General features: G+C 43.7%; 1 protein-coding gene across 6 annotated transcripts in view; it reads right to left on the bottom strand.

Moving 5' to 3' along the window:
* CFH (complement factor H) overlaps positions 1-13742 on the bottom strand; it is a 132380-nt gene that overhangs the window by 60029 nt on the left and 58609 nt on the right. For 4 of the 6 annotated variants that reach the window (XM_075936700.1, XM_075936698.1, XM_075936697.1 and 1 more), the window contains exons 7-10: positions 9942-10121; positions 8477-8671; positions 2950-3129; positions 1190-1366 (exon numbers count right to left, since the gene is read on the bottom strand). In XM_075936700.1, coding sequence (XP_075792815.1) covers positions 1190-1366; positions 2950-3129; positions 8477-8671; positions 9942-10121 — 732 coding nt within the window. The remainder of the gene's footprint in view (positions 1-1189; positions 1367-2949; positions 3130-8476; positions 8672-9941; positions 10122-13742) is intronic. The other 2 variants (XM_075936701.1, XM_075936702.1) reach the window with 2 other exon arrangements.

The following is a 13742-nucleotide window of genomic DNA, read 5'->3' on the forward strand; positions in this document are numbered from 1 at the left end:
ATGCTCCAATGGGTCATTTTAGCACCTGAAGGGCCAAGACATCCATGCTATCTTTACCCTAACAACCCCTTCAGACATACGTGGTAGAGGATATTTTAACCAGCCAACTGTTTTCTGCTGTGTTGTGCCATGGGGCTATACGTGTAGGCTACGTTTACACTGGCATGATTTTCCAAAAATGCTTTTAACAGAAAAGTTTTCCGTTAAAAGCATTTTTGGAAAAGCATGTCTAGATTGGCAGGATGCTTTTCCGCAAAAGCACTTTCTGCGGAAAAGCGTCCGTGGCCAATCTAGACGCGGTTTTCCCCAAAAAGCCCCAATCGCCATTTTCGGGATCAGGGCTTTTTTGAGGAAAACACTACTTTGCTGTCTACACTGGCCTTTTTGCACAAAAGTCTTTTGGAGAAAGACTTTTGCCCGAAGGGAGCAGCATAGTATTTCCAGAAAAGCACTGATAATTTTACAGGAGATTGTCAGTGCTTTTGTGGAAATTCAAGTGGCTAGCATAGACAGCTGGCAAGTTTTTCCGCAAAATCAAATGATTTTGTAGAAAAACTTGCCAGTCTAGACACAGCCATACTGACTAATGTGGATTGTAACACTGAACCCTTTTTATCCTATTTGAGGATCTGCTTCTTGTTTACAAGCCACAGTAATCCATGCTGTGGCACTGGCATGCTCCCTGCCTTTATTTTCAAGCACAACAAGGAGTCTTGTGGCATCTTAAAGTGTAACAGATTTTTTTGGGAATACGTTTTTGTGGGTAAAAATGACTTTGTCAGGTGCGTCTTTGCCATATAAATCGATTAGCTTTTAAGGTACCACAAGATTCCTCACTGATACAGAATAAAATGGCTACCCACAGAGACTTTTCAAATCATGACATTCATGAACACCACACAACCCATACACATCTCCTTACTGATTGCTAAATGGGAAATGAGATGCAAGGAATCCACATCCTATAGAAATGTGCACAGTACTCTAGAAATATGGGATATCACTTAATAAAAAGGCACTCATCCAAAGGAAGGCTTGTTTATTTATTGTGCTAATTTTGTAGACTATTCTGTTGTGAAATATGTCAGTGTGATAGATCCTTAAAATCAGAGGATGATTACTAAGAAACCTAAAGCAAGAATAATTGCCAGAAAGTTCGTAAGATTTTGTGCTCTGGCTCTTTACTCACTAATGCACTTGGGGAGTGAAGTCCATCCTTCTTTAAGGCATTGTATAGTCCCCTCCTCATTTCCTTCAGGAGTCGTGTAACCAGCCAGACACCTGTATGTTGCTTCTTCATTTAATTCAAATTTGTCCTTAACTTGGGTGTAATAACCATTGCTCATCTGAGCTTTTTCACATGATTCTAAAATAGAAAATGACATTACCTAAAGATAAATACTGTTAATTCATAAGTTTGTTTGTAAGAATAAGGTGACCATAGAAGAAATACATCTAAAATGAAATGGAGGATCACTAAAAAGTTTTTGAACACATTCCTGCAGACTTTTGGAAAGTGGGAGAAGAAAACAAGAAATCATCAGCGTGCATGCCAGTGTTTCTCATCTCTCATGATCATTCCTGATACTGACTTGCCAAAACCAATGTCACGAATGGTTGGACTGAAAATGGTAAGTTTGGTTCCAACACTGCTGGCTCTTACTTTGTGAGAAGTTCTGTTTTTTTATTGTGTGCTGATATTGGGAAGCAGCTTCATAGTTTATGTACCTTACAAATCATAAGGGGCTAATCAGTGGGGGTATGTCTACACTACAGAGTTTTGTCAGAAAAACAGACGTTTTTCCTATAAAACTTGAGGAACATCCACACTACAATCATGTTCTCTTGTAAATAAATTGAAAGAACAGAGGGATTTTCCCAGCATTTGTACTCCTCATTCTATGAGGAAGAACGCCTTTTGCAAAAGAGCTCTTATACAAAAAGGTGTGTGTGGATGGGGAAGAGGGAGTTCTTTTGGAAGAAGAGGAAAGAGGAAAAAGCACAGGTGCCATGGTGGTCATTCCATCCATAGCAATCACAGCTTACATGGGGGATAGAATTCATTCAGTCTGGATGCTCTCTTTCAAAAAAAAACGCATTGCTTTTTTGATGTGCCTTTGTAGTGTAGATGCTCTCTTTTGGATGACGTTTTTTCAGAAGATCTCATCCGAAAAAAGCTTGTTCTGAAAGAAGCCTGAGGTCTAAATGTAGCCTGAGAGAGACAGTGATGAAATATCACATAGACATTATCACTTAACATGCCTTCTTCAGGGACAGCCTTTCCCACTGCAGTATTTCCACAGTTATGATCAACAAGCATGCTGGATTCCCTCAGTTTGAATGAAAGGGTGTAACCAACAGGATATTATCCATGAGACAAACTCACATTTTGGAGCAGAGGGGTAGCCGTGTTACTCTGAATCTGCAAAAACGGCGAGGAGTCCTGTGGCACCTTATAGACTAACTGAAGTGTTGGAGCACAAGCTTTCGTGGGCAAAGACCCACTTCGCCAGATGCATCTGACGAAGTGGGTCTTTGCCCACGAAAGCTTATGCTCCAACACTTCAATTAGTCTATAAGGTGCCACCAGACTTCTCGTCACATTTTGGAGTTCCTTCTATGCTTGGATTTGCTGACCTCCAGGATATTATTCTCTAACACTCCACAAAATATGCTCATCTTGTCACAGAAGACAAAGACATACCTGGTACCTTTCCCAAGGAGTTTACAATCTAACATTTAGAAATAACACAGCAAATGGGGTGGCAAATAGCAGGAAACTGATGGGCGAAGAAGTTTGAGAGTCACAGAAATACAACAACACAGTTACTTAGTGAATCATTGCATTGACATGACAAGTCACCTGGTAGAACTGGTATTTCTGCATTTCTCTTAGGCATGTTGATGGTTTTTTAACCAGCCCCTCAATAGAAGATAAATATTGCTTACTTTTATAGATACATCTTGGAGGAGGCATCCAGTTATTCTTTGTACATACAGCTTTGGCTTCTGGATTTTCAGGTACATAATCATACCAACATGCATATGAAATTTCAACACCTTCTTTATAGGTTGTCCTATAACTATTCAGAAAATAACCATGTTCGAAAGAATCAAGAGAACATATTTCTAAAAAAAAGGGAAGAAAAGGCTTGAGTTCAGGTAGCAAATGGAAGTCAAGCATTTAACAGAAAAAAGAAAACAAAAACAAACAAATCACAGTTGAGGAATAATCTGCTAAGGTAGAAGAGGAGAAGGCTTGTGCCCCCAAAACTGGGATGTCTGCAGCTACCACTCCCAGGAAGAAACACAGGGTAGTGGCGACTTGGGACTTTCTTTTGAGGGGGGCAGAGGTACCCATCTGTCATCCTAATATGTCATTCCAAGTGCTATCTGAGACATTAATGAGGAATTGTTGAGGATCATCTGAACGTCTGATTACTACCCTCATGCTACTCACCATTGTGGGCACTAAAGCTATTGTGAGAAAGATTGAAGGAGTTTGTAGAACCAGTCATGTTCTCTTCCATTTTTTCATTCAATGGTAGGAGTGGAAGAAAAGACTGCATCTTGGAGGTAAATGCCTGGCTGTAATGTCGGTATTGAAAGGAGAGTTTTGGCTTCCTTGACCACAGGATATTTATCCGGGAAGAATGAGTAAAAAGCAGAGATGGGCGCCCCTATCAAGGAAGGGGAAGAGCATATTTGGATACAGATTGGCTAACCTAGTGAGGAGGTCTTTTAACTGAGTTTCAAAGGGGCAGGTGACCAAAGCCCAAAGGTAAATAAAAAAATATAGAGACCTGGGAAAACAGTTCAAAGCAAGGGGGAACATTCTGTTTTAGAAGGCACAAAGGAGAGATAAGACAAAACTAAGGGGATCAAATCAGTATCTTTCATGTCTGTATTCTGATTTAAGTACAAGGAATAAGCAGGAAGAACTTGAAATGCTCATAAATACAGCCGGTCCCTGAATAGTGAACGGTTGACTTATGGCCATTTGCATTTACAACTGAAGCTGTGGTAAATGGCAGATCCTGGGTTACGAACACGATCCGCACTTACGAACAGCACGGTCGTGTGTAACTCTATGGGGTCCGACTTACGAAAAAAACGAGTTACAACCAATTGCTTGGTCTGTAACTGGTTCATAAGTTGGGGAGAGGCTGTAAACACAACTATGACATAGTTGGCATCACAGAGACTTAATGGGTTGATACTTATGACTGGAATATTGGTAAAGAAGAGTACAAATTGCTGAGGAGGGACAGGTAGGGGAACAGGGAGAATATATTGGCTTGTATTAAAAATGTATATACTTGCACTGAGGTTGAGATGGAAATAGGAGATAGGCTTGATGAAAATCTCTAGGTAAGAATTAAAGAGAAAAAATAAGAGATGTCATAGTAGGGGCCTACTCCAGACCACCTAACCAGAAAGAAGTAGTGGATGAGCCTTTATTTAAACACCTAACAAAATCATCCAAAACTCACATTTGGTGGCAATCACAGGTCATACCACATTAATACCAGTCCTGGAACTTTCCCTTGCAACCCACCCCGTTGCCAACTTTGTCCACATATTTACTCTGGTGACACCATCACTGGACCTAACCATGTCAGTTATAGGATCAAGAACACATATTCCTGTTCCTCCAGAAATATAATTTAAGCCATCATGTGCCAACAGTGTCCTTCTGCTATGTATATTGGACAAACGTCTCAGACACTTCGCCAAAGAATTAATGTCTACAAATCAGACATCAGACATCTTCACAAGGAAAAACCAGTTGCTTTTCATTTCAACCTACCTGGACATAGCCTTAATGACCTTAAGATATGGATCTTACTTCAAAGAAACTTTAACACCAGATTACAGAGGGAAACTTCAGAATTTTCTTTCATGCTCAAATTTGACACTTTACAAATGGGCCTTAACAAAGATGCTAATCACGTTAACCATTACAAAGATAGCTTCCCACTTATCACCCCGATTAGCCATTCATTGATTAGCTACTCCTTACCTCCCTCCCCTTCACCTCACCTTCTGTACTAAATCTGATTTGTCAGTTTAATAATGTGTTTACTTTTTTCATTGTATTCTTTTGGTATATATGGTCATGCCAATTCTCGCCGGGTATGTCTACACATCAAAGTTAATTTGAAATAACAGCCATTATTTTGAATTAACTTTAATGTTACACAGGCAAAACACTATTTTGAAATTAATTCGAAATAGTGGAACGCTTATTTCAAATTTGTTAAACCTCATTCCACGAGGAATAATACCAGATTTGAAATAGCTAATTTGAAATAAGTGCTGTATAGATGCTTATTTTGAAATAGGGGGCCTCCAGCCCTTCCTAGTTTCACCTGGTGTCCACTCTGGGCCAAACCAGGAAAACTCCTCTCATCTCTCCCAGCCCTTGAGCCCTTAAAGGGGTAGACTCTGGCCACACTGCATGTGCCAGATCCAGGCCTGCCAGCACAGAGCCAACAGTCGCTGCCCCTGATCCAGTGCCCGCAGAATGAGCCAGGAAGCCAATGCCAGCCAGCCAGCCATCCACCGCCCAGTTCCTCAGCTACCAGGAGCCAGCCTGGGGCTGGAGATGGCAAGTGCACTCCTGGACTAATGCAGAGATCACGGACCTCACAGAGGTTTGTGGGGAGGCCTCTAATGTCCATGATCTCCGCACTAGATGGAGGAACGCAGCCGTGTACGGCTGCATAGCTGCCACCATGGCCACCAAAGGCCACATGCGCACCCAGGAGCAGGTGAACATGAAAATTAAAGAGTTCTGGCAGGCATACGCAAGGGCCATACAGAACAGCTCTCCCACAGGGGCAGACACCTTTCCCCATTTTGATGCCCTGGACCACATAATGGTGGGCGGGATGGTCCGTGCCATCCCGGGGGGCAATGGGTCCTCACCACCAGTAGAAGGAGATAAACAGAAAATAACAGGGTTGCCAGTGCCCTCAGGAGGTCCCCAAATCCAACCTTCCACCCCAAACACACCAGGAACAACCCGCTACTTACCCCATCCCCTGGTAGGGCTTTGTGAAGGCGGGAATGAAAAATCATTCAGGGAGGGAGCCTCCACCATCATCACAGTGTGATGGCAACCTGCTTTTGGAAGGGGATGGTGGATCTCATGTGGGTGTCCTGTTGCCTGAGGGCAGAAGCAAGCCACTCACACAGCTCCAGAAAGGTGTCCTTGCACTTGCAAAAGTTCTGGAGCCACTGCTGGTCACCCTACTTCTCCATGACAATCCTGTCCCACCAGTCGGAATTGGTGCCCAGTCTCCAGAGGAGGCAGCGCATGGTGCACAGGGAAGAGAGGGAGGTGTTATGATGTATGAGCAGCATGTGGAGAGAGGAGAGAAGGTGCCCCACAATGAGCTGGGGGTCCTGCTCTGGCAGGGCCACAAGGGCAGCCTGCAGTAACTGCAGCAGGAGGTGTGGCCTGGGGTCTAAAAGCCATTGACCGCTTGGAGGCAGACCCGGCTCCATGGCAGGAGTGCTGTGGTTACCGCAAGGGAAACCAGAGCAGGCAGTGGTAAGGCTTTGCTGTCCCTCAAGGAAGTAGGCAAAGGAGAAGAGCCTGAGACATGACTGTAGACAGGGGTCCCTTTAATCCTTAGATAGGTTCAGGAAACAGCTCAAAGAAGTCATGATGCCCTGCTTGAAGTGCTTCTGGGAGCTTTAAACGTGACTGAGTCTCCAATCAGTTTGTTTGCTCTATTTTGAAATAGCTCATTGATGGGCATGTGCAGCGTAGCCATGCTATTTTTAAATCAGCTATTTCGGAGTTTCTATTCTGAAAGAGCTTATTTTGAAATAAGTGTGCAGTGTAAATGTACCTTAGAAAATCCCATTTCAGCAAAACCATCCTCTATGTCCTACCCATCTCCTAGAGTCACTACCATGCTGAGCAGAAGTCAATTAATGGACCTGAAAGTTGGGATCGATCACACGGCTTTCATGTGGATTTATCGGTTCCAAATTGAGTCCCTGCCGACTGGCAGTGGTTTGGCTTTACAAGCTTCCACAGAATGATTGCCGCTCACTTGTCCACTATCAGAGCACATCTCATTTTAGCAATGCTGTGTGTCACTTCTGGGGAAAGCTCTACACAAAGCTCCTGGAAAGTGCCCTTCTACATTCAAAAATTCTGTAAACACTGCTCACTGTCCCAGAGTTGCATAATGATGTTACCCCACCAGCCAGAGCTTGTTTTTCAGACTCAGAAACAGTGTTCCATCATATCCACCTACTGCAAGCAACAACTGGCTTTAGGGGGCTGCTTGAAGGACATCATAATGCTCTGCACAGTGACTCCTGTCTCAGGAAAGGTATTTGTAACTTTCACAGCAAGCGTGCACAGCTGAGTGAGGTCCATGTTTCTCGGCCTATGAAATATACCACGCTAAGCCAGATTTTTGAAAACAGGTACAAGAATGTGGGTTGTTTGCGATTGACACCAAGTAGAGTTGGGGGAAGGGAGGAAACTTCACCTGTGAATGTGAAGTCTGGTTCCCATTCCACACAGCAACAATGTTTGGTACTGTAAGGCACTGCAACCTTTCCCAGTCTCCTCTGCAGTTAGCTTCACTCTGGGATGGTTTGCCATAGTTTACTGCTCTCTGCATCCATGCAAGCACCGCTAGCAAGGACACACACCACTGGCATTGTTACACATCAGTTACATGTCAACTTACATTAAATGAACTGAACTTTGTAATTTAGACATGCTCTAAGAAACAATGAATTATCCACACAGCAGACAGAAAGTATGTACATGCACGCATGCATGCGTGAGTGTGTGTATGTACATACACACCTGGGACATGGACAATAGCACATAAGGGTATATAATCCTTGTAAGTCTGTCACCCTCACAGGCTATTTCCTGACAATTGAAAATCCTCAAGACAAAAGCACCACATTAGCTTTTCTTTCACAACACAAAATACCCCTCTTCATAGGTCACCTCCAACACAGGTTTCTATTGATCTTTGCTCACATTTTCTAAGACTGCTAGACCCCAGCATCTTCTTTCTCTTTCTCTTTCTCTCTCTCTCTGGGAGATACTAAGTCTTTAAACTATTCCCTTTCAAGAGAGATAGAAATGCTAGTGGAAGGATCAGCAACAAGGAGGGAGGGAAAGCAACAAAAGAGAAAAGCACCTCTCCAAATCCTACAGCCAATTTACTGAAAGCCTGTTCCCACTTCTGGTGCCTTCTAATGCTGTTGCTATTATCTGGTGTGAAGAAGAATCCTTTTAAAGAGAGACTTGTATCCTTGGATGACAATCTTGGCTAGGAGAGTGCAGGAGCCGGAACGGAGCAATGAAGTAGTAACACTCACCCAATTCCCAGTCCTGGTCCATCCAATGATGCATTGCACTGTATAAATATTAGTATTTATAGTACAGTAAATTTTTTAGAGAAAATACAAATGTATATGTACTTACTAAGACAGTGTGGCTTGGGATCCCAGCCCTCTTTAGTGCATATGGAGTATCTTTCGTTGGTTTTAGGTATGTAACCGTGATCACATTGGTAGTGAATTGTCCTACCTAACGATGCTGGAAACATTTGTTCTCTGTAATATTCATAAGTCCTAGTTAATGCTCCGTTTTCTATATGTGGGTACTCACAGGGTCTCACTTTGAAAAAAGTTTAAAATAAATATTATTACAAACTATATGCAAGAAAAATCCAGTTTGCTAAGTTCTGAATATTCGCATTCTAGTTCTCTTCTCAGCATTTGTACTTTATTACTTGAATGTTACATTAACTGGAGTGAGGAGTTCAGAACATGTACACTCTAATGATCAGGGTTATCTTCTCTCTCATATTGGTAAAATTGTCCTACTACAGTAAACTTCCACTAATCCGGAACCTATGGGATTTAGGTGGTGCCGGATTATGAAATATGCCGGACTATCAGGAGGTACTATAAGCAAGTTATAGATATACTGTATACATTATATATTGTATATAAAGTGTTCTTAACCCTTTTATTGTACATACTGTATACAGTATACTGTAATGTTTTAGGTTTTTTAAGCCTTTTTTACCCTTTTTGCTCAGTTCAGCTGCTGCCGCTGTTACCTTGTGACTCATTTTTTGATGAAGCACACTCACTAGGCTCTTGCCATTTTGATGCCGGACTATCAGGAGTGTGGGACTATTGGATGCCAGACTATTGGAGTTTTACTGTAATAGGATCTGACAGTTTTAGAAAATTGATAATGAGGGAAGAAAAAGATGGTAGAAACCTAGGGCTATTACGTATGGCTTTATCTATACATCAGCATTATTTCAGAATAACTGTCATTATCAGGGCTCAATAAATCTACTTATGTACTCGTGGAGGACTTCTTACTCTGACTCCTGTAACCCTCATTTCATGAGGAGTAAGGGAAGTTGAAGGAAGAGTGTTCTTCCGTCGACTTTCTGTTACGTAGGCAGCACCAAAACTGTTAAGCTATTTCACCTTCAGCTATGCAATCTACATAGCTGAATTGCGCAGCTTAATTTCGATGTATTCCTGCTGTGTAGACATAGCCTCAGTGATTGACTCAGAATTCAATTATGACCCGTAGGTTTTTGTTTTACCATTCATTCAGAACATCAGTCTTATTCTTGACATTCTACCGTTTGGATACGCACAGTTACAAATCTTCCCTGTTGAAAGTTGAATCTAGCACATTTTCTCAAACAAATCATAGCACATACGTATAGTAATTTACAACTCTACTAACTTATACTATAGCATCTGATTTTCACAGATGTTTATCTAAGTCCATTAAGGTAAAACTTGTAGTTATGTCTGTTTCATTTCTGTTTACATTGTCAGTTGCAGAAATTATATAAATACTTGTATAACTGGACAGTAACAGTTTTAAATATGATAAATTAAAACCAACTTACAGGTACATCTTGGAAAAGGCATCCACCCAGTCTTTGTGCATTCGGCAATATTGTTCCTATTATTTGTATCAAAGTGAAATCCTGCCTTACAGTTCACTCTGATTGTATCCTCTTCTTTGAACACTTTCCTTGGAGGGTGGTAGGTTCCATTAGTCACCGATGGAGGATCACATGTAATTTCTAAACAGAAATATACAAACAAGTTTAACAACTGGAAACAGGATATTATGCTGTAAGTCTCCCCTTCAGTTAAGATCATTTGTATTTTAGGGAATGTCTACATTATGTTATTTCAAGAGTTATTTCAAATTAACAAGGTAAACATCTACACAGTAAGCCTGTTATTTCAAAATAATTTCAAAATAATTGGTTCTCATTCCAGAATAATAAATCCTCATTTCATGAGGAATAAAGCCTATTTCTAAATAACTATTTTGGGAGTTATTATTCTGAAAGGGTACGTCTACACTAGCCCCCTAGTTCGAACTAAGGAGGATAATGAGGGCGCCCAAAATTGCTAATGAAGCACGGGATTTAAATATCCCACGCTTGATTAGCATATTCCTGGCCGGTTGCCATTTTGGAAACTGACTAGCTCAAAGTAACTGCCCGCATCTACGTGCGGCAGAGAAGCAGGATTCCGAGATAAACCCTTTAGTTTGAATTAACTCTTAAACCTCATTCCATGAGGAGTAGCAGTTAATTTGAACTAAAGGGTTTATCTCGGAATCCCGCTTCTCTGCCACGTGTAAACGCTGGCAGTTACTTCGGGCTAGTCAGTTTCCAAAATGGTGACCGGCCAGGATTATGCTAATCAAGCGTGGGATATTTAAATCCCGTGCTTCATTAGCAATTTTGGTCGCCCTCATTAGCCTCCCTAGTTCGAATAGTGGGCTAGTGTAGATGTACCCAAATAGCTTATTTTAAATAATGCTGCAGAGTAGATGTACCTTAATCTGTTTACTAGCTTTACTACAGGTTGAACTTCTCTTAACTGGGACCCTCTGGTCCAGCAACTTCCATAGTCCAAAAGGACCAGGTATATTCCAGGACCAAAGAGTCCCATGGAGGGCTGGTAGCTGGAGCCCTACAGCAGGGCTGGAGCTCAGTGGAAGATCTGCCCTCTGGCAGTGCAACTGGCTGCCACCCAGGCTGGCAACTCTGGGAGGCAATAGAGTTATGTGGCAATGAGGGTCGGGAGCCCAGCATCCCCGCTGCTTCCCAGAAGCCCAACTGTCTGGCAGGACTAGATGACAGCAGGCTGTACCATAGGGCCAGGAGCCCAACCATGGAATTGCCTGGTGACAGGGCTAAGAACCCAGGAGTGGGACTGTTGCCTGATGGTGCAACAAAGAACTCAGTAGCCTTGCTGCCATCCACTGGAGGTGCTGGTGAGGCTGGGAGGCAACAGATCTGCCCCATGAAGCTGAATCCCAAGCAGGGCTGCCACCCAGCTGAATCCCAGCAAGAGGACTGCTCTGAGGGGTTGGGAGGTTGATAGTGGGGCTGTGCTTCCACTGGCAGGGCTGCCACGGTGGGGCCAAGAGCCCTGAGCCAAGGGGCTTGCTGCAGGGGGAAGCTGGCTTGGAGAGAGGCAACAGGCAGTGGGCAAGCGACCAAGGAGCTTGCGAACAGGTGATTGCTAACAGGGAGTTTTGAGAGGGAGTTCTCCAGGTGAAGGAGAAGCAGATACAGGACTCTTGAGGGAAGTGTGTTTTGTTATTGGGGCTTTCTTAGTGTGTGCTGAGCTTGTGTTTGTTTGGTGTGTGGTGGTGTTGGGTTCCCCCCCCCCCCCCGTTTGAGTGAGGCTTTAGAGGGGGAGTTCTCCAGGTAGAGGAGAAGTAGATACAGGAGTCTTGAGGGAAGTGGGTGTTGTGCTTGGGGCTTTCTTGCTGTGTGCTGAGCTTGTGTTTGTGAGTGAGGGTTGGTGTGTGTTCTTTTTTGTTTTTTTTTGTTTGTTTGTTTATTTTATTTATTTATTTTCCCCTGTGTTTGCTTGGGTTTTTTTTTGTTTTTTGTTTTCCTCCCCTCCCCTCCCCTCCCCTTCCCTCTCCTCCCCTTGATAGAGTTTGTGCTGTGATTGGTAGGGGCTGTGATTGGCAGGTGGAAACTGTTGGCTTCTAATTAAAGTTTGAATTCTAGAAGCCTCTGCTGATTGGCTGAGCCTTGGTAGGGGGAGGGGCTTTATAAGGCAGTGGGCAAGCGACCAAGGAGCTTGCGAACAGGTGATTGCTAACAGGGAGTTTTGAGAAGGAGTTGGGAAGGGCGGGAGGTTCTCTTGTCTTTCTTTTTAAATCCCTTCTCCAGGACAGCAGCGATGGTTGATGATGGGTCTGCTGTTGTTACCTGCACGGCGTGTGCCATGTTTGTCTTCCTCCCGGAAGAAAGAACGGATTTCATCTGCACGAAGTGCAAGCTGGTCGAGATTTTGGAAGAAAAAATTAGAGGACTGGAGGCCCAAGTGTCGACCTTACGCTTGATCAGAGAGGATGAAGTCTTCCTCGATAGAAGGCAGCAATTGATCCTTCAAGCACGGCAGGCAGAGGAGCCAGTGAGGGCAGTACGTGACCAAGAAGAGAACTGGCAGCATGTAACTTCTAGAAGGGGAAAAAGGCCAGCACGGGATTCCCCCGATGCTATAGAGGTAAGCAATCGCTTTCAAGCTCTCTCCACAGGCTCTGCAGTGCTTAAAGCTCTGGAAGGGACCTCACAAGGTAGAAACCAGAAGGGAGCACCATCTACTGAAAGGCATGGGATGCGTAGTCCTAGGGATGGGGGTTCCACAGCCACCACCCCCAAAAGGAAACGACGGGTGGTGGTGGTCGGGGACTCCCTCCTCATAGACTCATAGACTTTAAGGTCAAAAGGGACCATTATGATCATCTAGTCTGACCCCCTGCACAGTGCAGGCCACAGAATCTCACCCACCCCTCTTAGAATAATCCTCTCACCTATGTCTCAGATATTGAAGCCTTCAAATACTTTGAAGGCCCCAACATGCAGAGAGTCCTTCAGCTGTGATCTGTGCCCAATGCTACAGAGGAAGGCAAAAAACCTTCAGGGCCTCTGCCAATCTACCCTTGAGGAAAATTCCTTCCCGACCCCAAATATGGCGATCAGCTAAACCCTGAGCATGTGGGCAAGACTCACCAGCCAGACACCCAGAAGTTCCCTATAGCAACTCCTATCATCCCTCCATTGACCTATTTCCAACTGATAATGAATGGTCAATTAGTTACCAAGATCCTGTTATTTCATCCAACCATCCCCTTATCATAGAATCATAGAACTGGAAGAGACCTCAGAAGTTCGTCAAGTCCAGCCCTCCGCTCTAGGCAGGACCAATTCCATCTAAATCAACCCGGCCAGGGCTTTGTCAAGCCGAGACTTAAACACCTCCAGGGATGGAGACTCCACTACTTCCCTAGGTAACCCATTCCAATGCTTCACTACCCTCCTAGTAAAATAGTTTTTCCTAATATCCAATCTGGACCTCTCCCACCGCAACTTGAGACCATTGCTCCTTGTTCTGCCATCTGTCACTACTGAGAACAGCCTCTCTCCATCCTCTTTGGAACCTCCCTTCAGGAAGTTGAAGGCTGCTATCAAGTCCCCCCTCACTCTTCGCTTCTGCAGACTAAACAGACCCAAGTCCCTCAGCCTCTCCTCGTAGGTCATATGCTCCAGACCCCTAATCATTTTGGTTGCCCTCCGCTGGACCCTCTCCAATGCGTCCGCATCCTTTTTGTAGTGGGGGGCCCAGAACTGGACACAGTACTCCAGATGTGGCCTCACCAAAGC

This window comes from Pelodiscus sinensis, chromosome 9 (genome assembly GCF_049634645.1).
Source record: "Pelodiscus sinensis isolate JC-2024 chromosome 9, ASM4963464v1, whole genome shotgun sequence".
Classification (NCBI taxonomy): Eukaryota; Metazoa; Chordata; order Testudines; family Trionychidae; genus Pelodiscus; species Pelodiscus sinensis.